At 39.7% G+C, this 18,749-nt stretch overlaps 1 protein-coding gene across 1 annotated transcript; it reads right to left on the minus strand.

Annotated features, from left to right (window-relative positions):
* Positions 1-5,799: 5,799 nt before the first annotated feature.
* On the minus strand, positions 5,800-18,415 carry LOC118370060 (eukaryotic translation initiation factor 2 subunit 2-like). The gene is made up of 9 exons (XM_035754853.2): positions 18,247-18,415; positions 15,045-15,225; positions 14,821-14,921; positions 8,004-8,136; positions 7,787-7,890; positions 6,998-7,146; positions 6,817-6,873; positions 6,594-6,679; positions 5,800-6,134 (listed from the first exon to the last, which is right to left on the minus strand). The coding sequence occupies exons 1-9, from the start codon at positions 18,262-18,264 to the stop codon at positions 5,959-5,961; spliced, it is 1,005 nt and encodes a 334-aa protein (XP_035610746.1). The 5' UTR covers positions 18,265-18,415; the 3' UTR covers positions 5,800-5,958.
* Positions 18,416-18,749: the final 334 nt, after the last annotated feature.

Genomic DNA, 18,749 nt, shown 5'->3' on the forward strand with positions numbered 1-18,749 from the left:
CCACATAATGGTTATTTTAGTGAATGTTGAAGAAAATAACAATTAATTGGTAAGCATTGTGTTTCCATTCTACCCTGTAATTTATCAATCCCAGGCAATTAGCATACTGCACACTTTAAGGAAAGCATAGTGTGACTTCCTACACAACCACTATCTTAATTATGTATGTACTACTTCTGAAAAAATATCAACACGTGAACTGTACATATGCACCATACAGCTTAACCAATTCCTTCCTATCAACTCTCCTGGGCAAAGAAGTCTCTTCTTCCAACTGTAGTCAGAAGTATAGCCCTATTGAGTAATGGCATACTTTATACTTGGTTAATAGCAGCGCAATTTCTCTGACATTATGAATTAAAACATTCATTTTTCATTTAAGGAGCCCAATTACCCATAGGCTTACGGTATGATGCCATCACAGGACCAGCCTGGGACATTTATGGAAGTTCATGCTGGCTACACGATCATGCCTGCCTATTTCACTCTCTCTAGTTAAACACATCTAGGAATGCATGTGGAAAGGCCCCCAGGAATGAACTAATGGAGTAATCCATCACATCATGAACACGGCGCACTGCAGTGCTCTGGGGCTATCGCTAACTACTTTTAGCTCTGTTACTTCTCGGCCAAGACATATTTTAATTGGGCATACATCAAATGTTTGGCGGAGACAAACTAAAGGGAGTATGTCTTGTGCAACCAGCTATATAATTTTTTATCATTATTGTCTTGTAATAATACTGTAAATGTTCTTTCAAGCTACAGATGACTTGGATGAGTGAACCTTCAACTCTCCAACATTTAAGTCTTTGGACCTCACCTTCCAAGAATTTCCGTCTCTTGACTATGTGGAAATATGTGGAAGTTTTAAAGAGCGTCCTGTTCTGCCTTGGCAGGGTCAGAAAACAACACTCATTATTCATGAATGTCTCACCTCGTTTCAGAGTGTGCGGTGATGTTAACCAGGTATTTGGTATTTTATTAGGATCCCCATTGGCTGTTGCAAAAGCAGCAGCTACTCTTCCTGGGGTTCACACAAAACAATACAGAATGACAATACAGAACGTCAATAGACAAGAACAGCTCAGATAGAAATGCTAATATATATAATTAAAAGGCAAACGTAGCCTACATATCAATGTATACACAAACTGTCAAATAAGGGAGAGGCATTGTGCCGCGAGGTGTTGCTTTCTGTTTTTTGAAACCAGGTTCGCTGTTTATTTGAGCAATATGAGATGGAAATTCCATGCAATTAGGGCTCAATATAATACTGTACACTTTCTTGAATTTGTTCTGTATTTGGGGATGGTGAAAAGACCCCTGGTGGCATGTCTGGTGGGATAAGTGTGTCAAAGCTGTGTGTAAGTTAACTATGCAAACAATTTGGGATTTTCAACTGAATGTTACTTATAAAATGCAATGATGCAGTCAGTCTCTCCTCAACTCTTAGCCAAGAGAGACTGGCATGCATAGTACTTATATCAGCCCTCCGATTACAATTAAGAGAGAACTTGCCGCTCTGTTCTGGGCCAGCTGCAGCTTTAGGTCTTTTCTTGCAGCACTGGACCACACGACTGGACAATAATCAAGACTAGGCAAAACTAGAACCTGCAGAATTTGCTTTTTGGAGTGTGGTGTCAAAAAAGCAGCCAGATCTCTCTCCATCTTTACAACCATTGAATCTATATTTTGACCATGACAGTTTACAATCTAAAGTAACGGCAAGTAATTTAGTCTCCTCAACTTGTTCAACAGCCACACCATTCATTACCAGATTCAGCTGAGGTATAGAACTTAGAGAATGATTTGTACCACATACAATGCTCGTAGTTTTATTGATGTTCAGGACCAGTTTATTACTGGCCACGCATTCTAAAACAGACTGCAACTCTTTGTTAAGGGTTTCAGTGACTTCATTAGCTGTGGTTGCTTATGCGTATATGATTGAATCACCAGAATACATGGACACGCATGCTTTGTTTACTACCAGTGGCAGGTCATTGGTAAAAATAGAAAAGAGTAGAGGGCCTAGAGAGCTGCCCTGCAGTACACCACACTTTACATGTGACATTAGACAAGCTTCTATTAAAGTAAACCCTTTGAGTTCTATTAGATAGATAGCTCTGAATCCACAATATGGCAGAGGTTGAAAAGCCATAAGTCTTTTCAACAAGTTATGATCAATAATATAAAAGGCTGCACTGAAGACTAACAGTACAGCTCCCACAATTTTCTTAGCTTTTTTTCAACCAATCATCAGTCATTTGTGTCAGTGTAGTACATGTTGAGGGCCCTTCTCTATAAGCATCTGTTAATTTGTTCACAGAGAAATAGCATTGTATTTGGTCAAAAACAATTTGTTCCAATAGTTCGCTAAGAGCTGTCAGCAAGCTTATAGGTCTGTTGTTAGAACCAGTGAAGGCCGCTTTACCACTCTTGGGTAGCGGAATGACTTTGGCTTCCCTCCAGGTCTGAGGACAAAGGCTTTCCTCTAGGCTCAGATTAAAAATGACAGGAGTGGCTAGTGTCAGCTACTATCCTCAGTAGCTTTCCATCTAAGTTGTCAATGGCTTATTTTAATGATTATTTCATTAGCTTGTCATTATTGATCGATAATTTTTCCACCTCTCCCACTAACTTTATAAAATTCTAAATGGCAATGCTTTTCTTTAATTATTAGTTTTTTAAAATACATTAACATAATTGCTCACCGTTTGTTGTTGGCATTTCCTGCTTAAGTTTGCCAATGAAATAATCATTAAAATAATTGATAGCATCAAATGGTTTCGTGATGAATAAGCCATCTGATTTAGTCTTTCTACCCATAATTTAATTTAAAGTACTGCAAAGTTTTTTTTACCATCATTCTTTATATCATTGATCTTGGTTTCATAATACCAGGAGCGGCCACATTGGAGCACATGCTGCTGCGGAGACTGTGTGAGAGCAGCACTGGGCCTTTAATCATTGGATTAAGCACATCCTTAGTGTGCATGAAACCATTTTAATGAGAAAAACAAAGCTATTCATGAATCCTGTCACAACAGCTGCCAGTGAACACACCCCCTTTTAGTGTGAGATGGAGTCGATTTAGAGGGACCGTAAGACAATAAATAGCACACCTTGTTAGCGTTCCTTGCCTCCATATTTCCTCAATTATTAAAGAGGATGCTACTAGTTTATTAGATTTATTTGTGAAAGTTAATGGGTTTTTTAAACCATAAAAGAGGACTCCTCTCATGTATCTGTGCCAATATAGCCTCTATGATCCCTCCTGGTGATCCGTTTGGACATGACTCCAACAGGTTCTCCAAGAGGGATCAGCCAATGAAGTTGGAATTCCCACCCAGTTGACAAACTTAAAAAAAGGTGGAAACCCTCAATGGCACTGCTCATGCTAATACGGCCTTTTGGTTGACAATGGCAGTACTGAAAATGTAAGAGAGACCTCTTTGAAAAAACCTTCCATATGTCATTCCAGACTTAATATTTAACTGAAATCCAACTGCCACCTGACTTCACAAAAATACGTCAGACTGATGGAATTACGTATGTTGTGCAACATACACCGTCTCTCATCCATGCTTTTCCAACTTATCTAAAGTCAACATGAGAGAAAAATATTTTGTGTGGTCATATTTGTAACAAATGCATCCCGCTGAGAAAACCATGCTGGGGCCAGAAATCTCAACTTATCTTCAGCAAAAATACTTGTTTTTTTGTCCTCTCCGACTTCAAGGCCTGCCCAGGATATGGATACCTCTGAAAAGGAGCCCTAAAAAAAAAGGTTTGCTGCACAACGTTTAATGGTGCATTTAAACCATAAACACATGTCCTACGCAGCTGTGTGGTGGTGAGATTTTTTAAAAAATCCCCAATTGTTTGATAGATACATACAGTTGAAGTTGGAAGTTTAACTACACTTAGGTTGGAGTCCTTAAAACTCGTTTTTCTTAACTATAGTCAGTTAGGATATCGACTTTGTGAATGACAAGTATTTTTTCCAACAATTGTTTACAGAAAGATTATTTCACTGTATCAAAATTCCAGTGGGTCAGAAGTTTACATAAACTAAGTTGACTGTGCCTTTAAACAGCTTGGAAAATCCCAGAAAATGTCATGGCTTTAGAAGCTTCTGATAGGCTAATTGACTTCAAACTCAATGTCTCTGCTTGACATCATGGGAAAATCAAAATAATTCAGCCAAGACCTCAGGAAAACAATTGTAGAGCTCCACAAGTCTGATTCATCCTTGGGAGCAATTTCCAAATGCCTGAAGGTACCACGTTCATCTGTACAAACAATAGTATGCAAGTATAAACACCATGGGACCACGCAGCTGTCATACCTTTCAGGAAGGAGACACATTCTGTCTCCTAGAGATGGAACATACTTTGGCGAGAAAAAGTGCAAATCAATCCCAAAACAGCAGCAGAGGGTCTTGTGAAGATGCTGGAGGAAACAGGTACAAAAGAATCTATATCCACAGTAAAAATGAGTCCTATATATCGACATAACCTGAAATTCCGCTCAGCAAGGAAGAAGCCACTGCTCCAAAACCACCATAAAAAAGCTAGTCTACTGTTTGCAACTGCACATGCGGACCAAGATCGTACTTTTTGGAGAAATGTCCTCTGGTCTGATGAAACAAAAATAGAGCTGTTTGGAGGAAAAGGGGAAGGCTTGCATGCCGAAGAACACCATCCCAACCGTGAAGCACGGGGGGGTGGGAGCATCATGTTGTGGGGGTGCTCTGCCGCAGGAGGGACTGTTGCACTTCACAAAATAAATGGCATCGTGAGGAAGGAAAATGATGTGGATATATTGAAGCAACATCAAGACATCCAGTCAGGAAGTTAAAGCTTGGTCGCAAATGGGTCTTCCAAATGGACAATAACCCCAAGCATACTTCCAAAGTTGTGGCAAAAATCAAATCAAATTTATTTATATAGCCCTTCGTACATCAGCTGATATCTCAAAGTGCTGTACAGAAACCCAGCCTAAAACCCAAAACAGCAAGCAATGCAGGTGTAGAAGCACGGCTTAAGGACAACAAAGTCATGGTATTGGAGTGGCCATCACAAAGCCCTGACCTCAATCCTATAGAAAATCTGCAGGCAGAACTGAAAAAGCGTGTGGGAGCAAGGAGGCCCACAAACCTGACTCAGTTACACCAACTCTGTCAGGAGGAATGGGCCAAAATTCACCCAACTTATTGTGGGAAGCTTGTGGAAGGCTAGCCGAAACATTTGACCCAAGGCAATGCTACCAAATACTAATTGAGTGTATGTAAACTTCTGACCCACTGGGTATGTGATGAAAGAAATAAAAGCTGAAAGAAATTCACTACTATTGACATTTCACATTCTTAAAATAAAGTTGATCCTAGCTCACCTAAGACAGGGAATTTTCACTATGATTAAATGTCAGGAGATGTGAAAAACTTGAGTTTAAATGTATTTGGCTAAGGTGTATGTAAACTTCCCACTTCAACTGTATTAGCAACTTTTCTGACAGTGCAACACAACTGTAGCCCCTCCCCCAAAGCAAATTATCCCACATCAGTTTGTCTGTTTGAACATACCCTAATATGGACTCTTAATTTGGCATTCATAATACTCAATTCATACTTTTGGAAGCTAAGAACCTGGTGCACAAAGAGGGATGGTCTGAACAAAATAATGGATTTATCTCGTAGTATGGAATAAACAATGCTTATATATTAAATTATATTCAATTAAATTACCCTGGTCCACCAGTGATGGATAATGGAATTAGGAAATATAGACTGTGTCTGATCACCCAGATGGTTTACGATTTATTCATTTCTTTACAATAGGTAACAAATCCACAGACGGTCCATAAAAGCGTCCAGCCTGCCCCATCCTGTCCACTCCGCTTCTGAGAGAGAAACAGAGCACAGATGGGGGAGAGGGGGCAGCAGTGGTGGTTTTAATTGGCTTTGGCGCGGAGCTGAGCCCTCTTGCCTGTGACTGCCTGGAAACCTGCCTTGATGCTGGCGACGGAACAGCGGGAGTGGCAGGTCTCGCACTGTAGGAAGTAGAGTCGTGTGTCCTTCTGGAGGATAGTGTCGGGGGAGCGACATGTATGGCACGTCACATACTCCTCTAAAAAGGGGATAGAAAAACTTGGATGAGATTGGGAATTGTTGGCATCTGGTTTGATTTAACCATATTATGCTGTGAAGGTCAGGTGATTGTATGAAATGGCTAACTGGCTTTTTGTACTGCGGTGATAAATCAGTTTTATGCGATAATATTGCACTGATTTAACTGTTGTGGAAATAGCGCCGTAACTGGTCAAATTTGCAAACCCTCGAACAGTATGTACGAAATTGTATATTTTGCAAAAATTACATATCGCCCTCGCTAAATCCTAGAGGAACAGCTCACAACCAAGCAAGTCTTGTTATGAACATGGCTAGCAAATTGCAAAGTCTGACTCCTATGCTAAGTACATTAGATTGTCGTCATCCTCTCATTTGCAGTGATTAACTGAAATCAGAATTAAATCACGAGTTCAGAGATGCGTACAAAGGTAGGACAATTGTCAACACGAGCACTTACTAATATATCTTCGTAAGACATTCTCTATCTGTTTCTGCTGGAATCTTCCTTTGATGATGAGCTGATTAGTTCCGTCTATAGAGCCACTGTTACAATAAAAATAGTTTCAGTCATAAATTCATATCCTCCATACACATTCATTTTCTAATATATAGAAAAAATATAAAAAAATGTTTAACGTAGCAGATAAATGCTTTCCTTCACTTGCTGACCAAAACCTTACCTTGTTCCAAGCTCAGCCAACAAGAAGGCCAGGAGATGTTTTGGCTGCCGATGCAACCTGTCAAGAAAGATTACAGTAAGGGCACTAATGACGCAAAATAGTGTGATTCAACAAGGGAGACTAAGTCATTAAACCTCAACATCTCTAAAAACTTCAACAGCGCATCTCATGGTATTCTCACAGTTTGCAGATGTCAGTGAAGTTGACAAAGGATGACTTCTTGGTGCCTACTCGGACCACCTGGGGAGGCTTCATGACAAACTTCCGCTTCTCCCCAGCCACCATGTCAGGATTCTTCTCCCGCATGATTTGAAATACACGGTTCAGCAGCTACAAGGGAGGGAGATGAATCAGCCTGGATTGTACAATGAAATACTTGGGAAACACCACTGAAAGACATTGGCTTCAATAAGGATTTGACCAATAATTTTCAAGATGTAACTAAGAAGATGTAACTAAACATTCCTTTATTTAAGGTCATGATGACCTGACATCTTGTCGTACAGCTTAGGTCTCTGATAAATGCCTAGTGTAATATACTCTGGTGTAATATTCCTTTTAAATGTACAATATGCAGTATATGCAGAAATCACGCTGCCATTTCCTGGTTGCTAAAATTCTAATAATTTGCCAAATTTCTATTTATGTCACAAAACAAGCCATATAGCAGTGTAGAGAATAATTGTACCATCTAAACCGCTGTGAAATATATTTCCAATAACCCAAAATATTGTATTTTCAACTGTTTGAAGCTGGTGTACAAAACCGAAAGTCAGACCTGAAACTACACTGAAGAACGGTAAGCACAGAATTAGCACACACAGACCAGATCTACAGCTTCTTAGACTTGCTTTCAATTAGTGACAGATCTATAACTCACATTTCTACGTTAGTTTGGTCAGGTCGCCCAAAAAAGTTACATATTGCAGCTTTAAGGGAAGTATCTTGACCTACTGACTCAAGATTGTACCTCGTCATATGTGTAGTCTCTCTCTGAGCCCGCCCACGCAGGGCCCAACTGTGTGCTGCTGAACGTGATGTCGTCAGTGTTCTTTCCATCGTCGTCTTCCTGGGCTTTAAACCACAAGGTATGAGAAAGGCCAAATGTCAGTTTGCATGCTGGTTGCATTAATTTAACATATTATGGCTTACAACATTTATCCAGCCTGTGAATTCAGTACACTCACCGTCATCTTTGATTTCCATGTCGTCATCCATGTCGAAATTCACAGCCTTGGACTTCCTTTTCTTTTTTCCTAGTTCTAACATCAAGTCGCCCTCTCCGTTGGTTTCAGAGGGCTCAGTCTCAATTTTCAGCTCCTGTGTATGGACAGTTATAGAATAAAGTCAACTGAATACATACTAAACGCAGGGGCTAATAAAAATTTAAAAAATAATCCCATGACCAAAACTCAAGTCCATCTCAGATCGAATGTAAGGGGCCACGTTAACCCCCACATTCATGTAAAGAAAGTCATGAGCATCATACTTTCAGGGACAGAGGATCATTTTGTACATGTATTAAACAGAGTTTGACCAACTCCATTCTCCTTGATTAGGGGGTCCTTCCAGGAACATTTTTATATAGTACTTGAGCTCAGACTTTTTAAAAAGGAGATTTACTCTAAAACGAATGACAAAATTATGCTGACACACACTAAAATATCATTTCCACCTCCAGAAATGGGCCCAATAACATACTTTAAAAAATGTCAAACCCCATGACTTCGTCCATTGTTACTTCACAGCCTTATTCTAAAATTGATTAAATACAACCATTTCCTCAATCTACAAAGAACGCCCCATAATGACAAAGCGAAAGCAGGTTTTTAGAAATGTTGGCAAATTATATCTTAAATTACATTCAGACCCTTTGCTATGAGACTCTAAATTGAGCTCAGGTGCATCCTGTTTTCATTGCTCATTCTTGAGATGTTTCTACAACTTTATTAGAGTCCACTTGTGGTAAATTCAAATGATTGGACATGATTTGGAAAGGCACACACCCGTCTATAAAAAGGTCCCACAGTTGACAGTGCATGTCAGAGAAAAAAACCAAGCCATGAGGTCGAAGAAATTGTCCATAGACCTCCGAGACAGGATTGTGTTGAGGCATAGATCTGGGGAAGGGTACTAAAAGCAAAGTTTGGAGCATTGAAAGTCCCCAAGAACACAGTGGCCTCCATCACTCTTAAAAATGGAAGAAGTTTGGACTCTTCCTTGAGCTGGCCGCCCGGCCAAACTGAGCAATTGGGGGAGAAGGGCCATGTCCAGGAAGGTGATCAAGAACCCAATGGTTACTGACAGATCTAGAGTTCCTCTGTGGAGATGGGAGAACCTTCCAGAAGGACAACCATCTCTGCAGCACTCCCACCAATATGGCATTCATGGTAGACGGCCAGACGGAAGCCACTCAGAAAAAGGCACATGACATCCCGCTTGAAGTTACCCAAAAGGCACCTAAAGCCTCAAACATCTCTGGACAGACCATAACCATGAAAATAACTGTGCGGCGACACTCCCCCATCCAACCTGACAGAGCTTGAGAGGATATACAGAGAAGAATGGGAGAAACTCCCCAAATACAGGTGAGGCAAGCTTGTAGCGTCATACCCAAGACTCAAGGCTGTAATCACTGCCAAAAGTGCTTCAACAAAGTACTGAGTAAAAGGTCTGAATACTTAGTGGAAAGAAATGATGTGAACCCTTTGGAATTACCTGGATTTCTGTATAAATTGGTCATCAAATTTGATATGATCTTCATCTAAGACAGTGTGCTTAAACTAATAACACAAACCATTGTATTTCTTACCTATATTGAATACATACATACATACATACATACATACATACATACATACATACATACATACATACATACATACATACATACATACATACATACATACATACATAGTGTAGGTTGGAAAAAGTGAACTCCTAGGCTAACCTGGGGTCCAATCAATGAGATTAGAGATGTTGGTTAGAGCTGCATTGCCCAATAAGAAACACTCACAAAATTTGAGTTTGCTATTCACAAGAAGTATTGCCTGATGTGAACCATGCCTCAAACAAAAGAGATCTCAGACATAAGACATAAGACCTTGATGTCAGCACTTGTTGCTACTCTCCCTAGAAAGTGGCCGTCCTGCAAAGATGACTGCAAGAACACAGCACAGAATGCTCAATAAGGTTAAGAATCCTAGAGTGTCAGATAAAGACTTACAGAAATCTCTGGAACATGCTAACATCTCTGACGAGTCTACGATATGTAACACACTAAACAAGAATGGTGTTCATGGGAGTACACCACGGAAGAAGCCACTTCTGTCCAAAAAACATTGCTGCACGTCTGAAGTTAGCAAAAGTGCAACTGGATGTTCCCAAGCGCTACTGGCAAAATATTCTGTGGACAGATGAAACTACAGTTGAGTTGTTTGGAAGGAACACACACTGAAAAAAAAAAAAAAAAAAAAAAACAGCACAAAATGAATTCCTAAGTTAACAAGACATTTTGCAGGAGAATGTTAGGCTGTCTGCCAATTGAAGCTCAACAGAAGTTGGGTGATACAAAAGGACAACAACCCAAAACACATTAGAAAATCATCAACAGAAGAACATATTCCTTCTGGAGTGGCCCAGTCAGAGTTCTGACCTCAACCTGATTGAGATGCTGTGGCATGACTGATCTGATCCTACAGAAAACATTTGGTTGAGGTTATTGCTGCCAAAGGAGGGTCAACCAGTTATTAAATCAAAGGGTTCACATACTTTTCCCACCCTGCACTGTGAATGTTTACAGTGTGTTCAATAAAGACATGAAAACATATCATTGTTTGTGTTATTAGTTTAAGCAGACCGTTTGTCTTGTGACCAAGATGAATATCAGATAAAATTTCATGACCAATTTATGCAGAAATCCAAGTATTTCTAAAGGGTTCACATACTTTTGCCACTGTACGTACATGTGTTTATTTTGAATACATTCGCAAAAAGACAATGTTTTTGCTATGTCATTATGGGATATTGTGTGTTGAGGGGATAAAAAAAAAAAACATTTTAGAATACGGCTGTAACGTAGCAAAATGTGGAATGCACTGCATAGCCTATGCATGGTGCATATTATCAGATGTGCTATTAGCAATAAGCATTATCACCTGTAGCCCAACTGATGAAGCATAGTGGCTTTCCACTCTGGACAACATCCTGATTGTTATTATGAATTATCATTATTGTCTAATAAAAAAATATATAATTTGGTTGAATAATTTATGTCTCTATTACAAAAATGTCATTGCACCTTTAAGAGCTCTGTTGCTCAGCTGTGCATAAACCATGCTTGAAACTCTGGTTCTAAAACTGCATTTGTAAAAACGATTCCACGCACAATTGAGTACAGAAATGAATGTGTTAGCAATGTAAAACAGTGATCGTCCTTTTTTTTTTTTTTTTTTGCAAAGGCCAAAATGGCTTTCAAACGTTTTTTCCCACGATTGCATCAGAATTGTTGTGCATTGACTGCTTGTCAGAATACATGTTTCCCTCCTACTGCTCTCGGCTCTTCAATGTGCATTGAGAGGAATATTTATCTGGCATAGAACACAAGCCAACTATGTAAATAGGTCAACTATTCTACCATGGGGTTGTCTGATTTTGTTTTAACCTCTCGAGGGTAGGGGGCAGCATTCTAAATTTTGCATGCCCAAATTCAATGGCCTGCTATTCGAGCCAAGAAGATATGCTATGCATATAACTGTTAAAATAGTGTGTGAGTATAACATAACTGATTTAGCAGGCGAAAACCTGAGAAATCCATTCAGAAAGTAGTGTTTTGGGGGTTTTTGTAGTTTTCCATTCAATGCCATTACAGTATCCATTGACTTAGAACTCCATTTGCAGTTCCTATGCCTTCCACTAGATGTCAACAGTCTTTAGAAATGGTTTCAGGCTTGTATTCTTATAAATGAGGGAGCAAGACCAGTCTTGAACGAGTGGACCCCAACACTAACGTGTCGCAGAGCTTTTTCAGGCGCATGTGCATTTCTTGTTTACCTTTTATATTGACCACGTTATTGTCCGGTTGAAATATTATAGATAATTTAGGCTAAAAAACAACCTGAGAATTGAATATAAACATGACCTTTACGGATACAATTTGGATTTGTCTGATTGTTTTGACTGATTTTAAGCCTGTGGATTACTGAAGAAAATGCGCTAACAAAACAGGTTTTTGGATATAAGAGACTTCATCGAACAAAAGGACCATTTATTGAGTAAATGAATGTCTTCTGATTGCCACCATATGAAGATCAAAGGTAAGGGATTCATTTAACCTCTTTCTGACTTTTGTAACGCTTCTGCTTGGCTGGTTACTGTTTGTAATAATTTGTCAACGGGGCTGTGTTCTGGACTAGGTATGCTTTCACCGAAAAGTATTTTATAAATATGACACTGGTTGGTTTAACAAGAAGTTAATCTTTAAACCTATGTAAAATATGTTTTGACTTCTTAATTTTTACAATGAGCATTTCTGTAATTGAATTTGGCGCTCTGCAACCTCACTGGATGTTGGACAGATACGTACCCTAGAGAGGTTAATAACATTACATGGCAAAAATAATAGCACTGGAAAGATGCATCCTGAGTGATAGAACTGGCTTTGAATGACTTTGCAAGCAGCTACAGTAGGCTACACACCGCTGTGAGTTGAGCGCTGCTGAGGTGCGCATTATAAAAAAATGTTTTATTCCCTTCATCTGAACAAAAATCAAGCATGTCTGTTCAGTGCACACAGCGCAACAAGAGAAAATAAAAATTTGAGAATATATTTTGTAGAACCGATTATGTCTGTATTAGGCTGTCATGTCCAAACATCCAGAGATATTTTAGTACGGATCTACACTGATCTCAAAAATGACCTCTCCAGAAACCCTATGACTGAAATCCATCGCAGGAGAAATTTAACACATCAAGCCACAACACAGAAAGTCATACACCGTACACTGAGTGTACAATAACTTTAGGAACACCTTCCTAATATTGAGGTACACCCCCTTTTTTACCCTCAGAACAGCCTCAATTGGACTCTACAAGGTGTCAGAAGTGTTGAACGCCAATGCTGACGCCAATGCTTCCCACAGTTGTGTCAAGTTGGCTGGATGTCCGTTGGGTAATTGATAGGGTTCGGCGGTATCCAGATTTTCAAATCGTCATACTGTCCTCTCACCACGGAATACATGGTATTACCAGTGTAGTTCACAAGGGGGTACCAGAAACGCAAAAGAAAGCCCAAGGGTGTCCATTATCAAAATGCAAAACAGTGAATTTTAATGGAGGCTGCAAGCTAAATATGCTCAAAGTTACACATATGTATGTAGGAGCTACCGAATGTCATTTTTGTTGAGTTTGGACATTTACAAGTGAACGTGAAGGAGAGATATGAACAAAGTTGACGCATGCGGTACAGGCTCTCCAACAGCATATATACCTTAACCAAATATTTTTTAGAACTAACTCCATCTGTGTCTACGAGCTGTGTCTGTGTGGAGTCTGGAGTCGCTAGAGCAACAGGCCTGCCTGCTCTGCTCGGAGAAGAGGAGCAGATGGGCCAGAACGAAGGGGGGGGGGCAAGGAAATTTTGATTTTATTTAACTAGGCGAGTTAGTTAAGAACAAATGCCTAGGAACAATTGGTTAACTGCCTTGTTCAGGGGCAGAACGGCAGATTTTTACCTTGTCAGCTCCGGGACTCGATCTAGCAGCCTTTCGCTAACTGGCCCAACGCTCTAACCACTAGTCGACCTGCCGCCTCAAGATAGCAGCGGCAGCTGTACAGATAACTAATCCAAAGGTCTTTGACTTCTCAAATAGAGTAGAGTGCTAACACAATATGATACCCCGTCACCTTATTAATTCAGCCACTTAGATAGCAAGTTAAACTAGGGTTTGTGTTAACGCGTAATTCTATGTTTTTCACACAAGGAAAAAGTTCAAATATCTTTCTGCGTTTTGTAAACATAGATAGTCAAAATCAAAGTCAAATAGTGTTGCACTTCTGTTGTCATCTGATGAAAATTAACCATTTTCAGCTGAATGTGTTGCAGTGATGTACGATCTGTGAAGGAAAAGTATAGTTGCACCTCCCTGATCACTCTATTGAAGCAAAAAAAGTCACTTTCAATATAAAACGTCACCCGTGTCAATACGCAGCTGGTCTCACCTGCTCCCGCTTTGTCTCCTTGTCTTATTTAAAAATATGAGACTGGCTCAACTGTTCTGGGGAACTAAGTAAGCTTCAAAATGCAAAATAAGGTGACCGGTGAAATAAGAACGCAATGTGCTTCATCCCCTAATGCATTACACAAGTTGAATGCAGGTATTTAGTTAAAAAACATCTGCAAATATTAATATGTATTGAAAAACTTTAAAGTTTAAACGGTATCGAAAAACCACCCCGTGGCTATTTACGTCCAAGCCTAGTGGTGGACCATTCTTGATACACACGGGAAACTGAGCATGAAAACCCCATCAGCGTTTCAGTTCTTGACACAAACCGGTTCTCCTTATATTTTGTCTGCCCATTCACCCCCAATGGCACACACATACATTCCATGTCTCAAGGCGTAAAATCTTTCTTAACCTGTCTTCCCCTTCTATTACCTGTCGCCCCCTTCATCAACACTGATTGAAGTGGATTGATTTAATAACAAGTGACATCAATAAAGGATCATAGCATTTACCTGGATTCACCATGTCAGTCTATATCCTAATGTTTTGTACACTCAGTGTATAATTAAAGCTACAAAAAGCAAGGATCCATCTTATCCCCATCTATGAGACATATCCACCGCCTACAAGGTTGACAGGAATCGATTTTGTAGCTAAGTCATCAAACATTTCCATAATTTAATAGGTACTTATGAAAACATGTTAAAAGAAAGTCAACATTCTACACGCAAAGTAAGGCCCACTGGCCAGCTATCTGGGCACTTAACCCAAAACGTACCTTTATTCCCTCCTCTACATCATTTTCAAATGTCTTTGGCTTTTTCTTTTTCTTCTTCTTCTGGTTGAAGAAGTTTAAGTCATCCAGGTCATCAGAGATTTCTGGCAAACATACCAAGATCAAAAAGTCTTACTTACAAAAGATCTTATAAGTCAGACACATGCAAATCCACGTTTTTAGTTTATATTATGTCAAGGCACCTGAGGGCCCTGCTACTTCCTCACCTTTCCTCCTTCCGTCATCCTCGTCAAAGTCCACCTCTCTGTCCTCTCCTCCATCCACCTCCACCTCCTTTGCTTCTGGCTGTGGAGCATCCTCACTGGCACCATCCCCTCCTTCTTCATCAAGCATGAAAGGCTTCTTCTTCTTTTTCTTCTTCTTGGACATGTTGGGATCGAATATCATCTGCAAAGCACAAACGGAACGTGTTATGAACGGCTGACCCCTATGACGGTGTCAGCATTAATCTTGCAAATATAGCTAACTTGCTTCGTCCCGCAACGAGTGATTGTTTACTAAACCTAATCTATTTGGTTACACCAAAATCATTTTCCCAGTCAACAGAGGCATACCCCAATATCTTGAGGAACAACACTTATGATTCGTTGGGTTGAATGGAGAGGTCGACCGATTAGGATTTTTCAACTGCGATGGCAATTATTGGAGGACCAAAAAAAGCCGATACAGATTAAAAATCGGCCAATATTGTTTATATATTTGTAATAATGACAATTAAAACAATACTGAATGAACAATGAACACTTATTTGAACTTAATATAATACATCAAATCTATTTAGTCTCTATGAAACATGTTCAATTTGGTTTAAATAAACAAAAACAGGGTTAGAGAAGAAAGTGCAATTATGTGCCATGTAAAAAAGCTAACATTTAAGTTCCTAACTTCTCAATATTCCCAGATAAGAAGTTTTAGGTTGTAGTTATAATAATTGATACGTCAACAATCTCTAGACCATTTATATTTCATATACTTTTGACCATTGGATGTTCTTATAGGCACTAGTATTGCCAGCCTAATCTCGGGAGTTGATAGGCTTGAAGTCATAAACAGCGCTGTGCTTCAAGCATTGCTCAGAGCTTGCTGGCAAACACAGTAAAGTGCTGTTTGAATTAATGCTCACGAGCCTGCTGCTGCCTACCATCGCTCAGTCAGACTGCTCTATTAAATATCAAATTATAACAAACACACAGAAATAAAAGCCTTTGGTCATTAATATGGTAAAATACGGAAACTATCATTTTGAAAACAAAACGTTTATTCTTTCAGTGAAATACAGAACCATTCCGTATTTTATCGAACGGGCGTCAACCTTAAGTCTAGATATTGCTGTTACATTGCACAACCTTCAATGTTACTTCATAATTATGTAAAAATCTGGAAAATGAATTATGTTTTTTGCTAGGAAGAAATGGTCTCAACACAGGCGGCCCACACGGTTGCATATACCCTGACTCTGCTTGCACTGAACGTAAGACAAGTGACAACTTCCCTTGTTAATAATGACCGCGAACATGAATTTTTTAACCAAATATGCAGGGTTAAAAAAATACTTGTGTGTTGATTTTAAGAAAGGCATTGATGTTTATGGTTAGGTACACTTGTGCCACGATTGTGCATTTTCGCCATTGCGTTTTTGTTAAATCATCACCCGTTTGGCGAAGTTGAAATAGGCTGTGATTCTATGATAAATTAACGGGCACCGCATTGATTATATGTAACGCAGGAAACGCCAGTTAACCTAGTAATATCATAAACTATGTGTAGTTAACTAGTGATTGAAGATTGATTGTTTTTTATAATATAAGTTTAATGCTTGCTAGCAACTTACCGTGGCTTCTTGCAGCCACAAGGTCCTTTTGATGCTGCACTCACGTAACAGGTGATCAGCCTGCCACGCAGTCTCCCCGTGGATTGCAATGTAATTGGCGTCCAAAAAGGCTGATTACAGGTTGTTATGAAAACGTGAAATCGTCCGACCTCTATTTGAACGTGCCCTAGACGTTATCTAGACAATATCTACGGGTTAGGGGAGGGCCTTTTTTTCACATCAATAACTAGGATACAGGCTGGGCTTCACTGACATTTTGAAGCTGAGCCATTTGCTCATGCTCTGCAGTAACATAACCGACTAAGATCATAACATGTGGTCAGAAATGCTTCAGCCTTTAAAAATATATATATATATTTTTTTTTACTTAGGCAAGTCAATGAAGAATACATTCTTATTTACAATTATGGCAACACAATGACACTAGGCCAATTGTGCGCCGCCCTATGGGACTCCCAATCATGGCCGGATGTGATACAGCCTGGATTCGAACCAGGGACTGTAGTGACACTTCTTGCACTGAGATGCAGTGCCATAGACTGCTGCGCCACCACTCGGGAGCCCAAATATAAGACGAGAGGAATTTTTTAACATATAAAATAATGTTCCTTTAGTTTAGAGTGATGAAAAGTAGATAACAGCTCTCTCATGTCTACTCACTGCGCAGAGCAAACCCAGCTAAGCCGTTGTTTAAGACACTCATAGCTGCCACGAGCAGAGTGAGCTGTGTGTAGCAATTGACTGAAAGAAAAGAACAGCTAATGGATTTACTAACGCAGGAAGTTACTTCTGATTTCGAGTAGGGCCGGGCCTTCAATTTGGCAGAAGCAAATCGGGCCTGATATAGGGCCTTAACGTCGGGGGCCTTCGCTATCAAATAAGCGTTTAAAACATTTATCCAGGGTCTCCCATTTTTCGCCTGTAGAAGTTGGAGTTTTACTCTCTTGGACCGTGTGGTCTAGAATGGACTACAATGGCAGCCCACAGGCGGAAATAAATGGGAGACCCTGGATAAAAACGTGTTTCAAACGCTTATCTGATATCAAAGGACACATTCATTCAACCCAACGAATCGTAACTATTGTTCCTAGAGATAATGGATATGCCTATGGCTCTATTGACGGGAAACGTTATTTTGACGAACCCGAATAACGTTAGTTTAGGTTTGGTCGATGAAGGACGTCAGGCTGCGAAGCTTCCGCATAAACATCTGTAAAATGGCTCGTTGCGGGAAGAAGCAAACGAGCTGGGTAACGTAGCTAGCAGGGACGAAGCACTAACCTAACACAACACACAATCAAAAACGACCATTAGATAGGTACTGAATTGACATCCACCAACAGTCAGCAAAATATATACATTCAATCGGACACGGTCGCACAATGACAAATAGTTAGCTACAGTACATGTCTAGGGTTTTACTGACAATTATAAGGAGATGAAGCAGCTATCTAACCAGCAATAACATGGGGTGGCTAACGTTAGACCTTAGCTAGCTGCCTCATTGTCACACGTGTGTAGGCCATAATTATGTTTCTTATAAACTCGAATTACAATGGTAAATTTGGATTAGTTACCTCGTCGTCTCCCGACATGTTTCCAGACTATGTTCTCTCAGATAACGATGAAAATCCGTTGCAGTATATGTTTTAATCACCCAAACCACTGGTCAGTTTCGGGTTTCTTGCATCAGCTACCGAGCAGTATTGTTTGCGCATGCGCAAATGTTATTTATTTCATGCCCAGGTGTAGGGGAAGGCCTAGTGGGATATGTAGTTTTTTGTGCTCCGGCACCCTACTATAGTTCAGTGTACACAACCCTACATTCAGGTCAACAACATCTGGGAAGGTGGAATTTATTATTTATTATTATTATTATTATTTATTATTTATTATTTTGGACATGTATTAAAGTCTCACATAGGATCAAAGCACATCATCATCTTACTTGATTTTGGCCATCAGGAGACTGGAAGCGTTCTGCCATTATGATATAAAGCCATTTTATTCTGTTGTCAACCATGAAAACAAATACATTTCATTTGAAACTTTCACACAATGACTATACAAGATCTTAAAA

This window comes from Oncorhynchus keta, chromosome 37, assembly GCF_023373465.1.
Source record: "Oncorhynchus keta strain PuntledgeMale-10-30-2019 chromosome 37, Oket_V2, whole genome shotgun sequence".
NCBI classification, from domain to species: domain Eukaryota; kingdom Metazoa; phylum Chordata; class Actinopteri; order Salmoniformes; family Salmonidae; genus Oncorhynchus; species Oncorhynchus keta.

Excerpts from the sequence above, each read along its gene's own strand:
- LOC118370060 (XM_035754853.2), bottom strand. Across the intron at positions 8,137-14,820 it reads ATGTAGAGGAGGGAATAAAG|GAGCTGAAAATTGAGACTGA; the intron begins GTACGTTTTGGG and ends GTCCATACACAG. Across the intron at positions 7,147-7,786 it reads GAGACTACACATATGACGAG|CTGCTGAACCGTGTATTTCA; the intron begins GTACAATCTTGA and ends CCTCCCTTGTAG.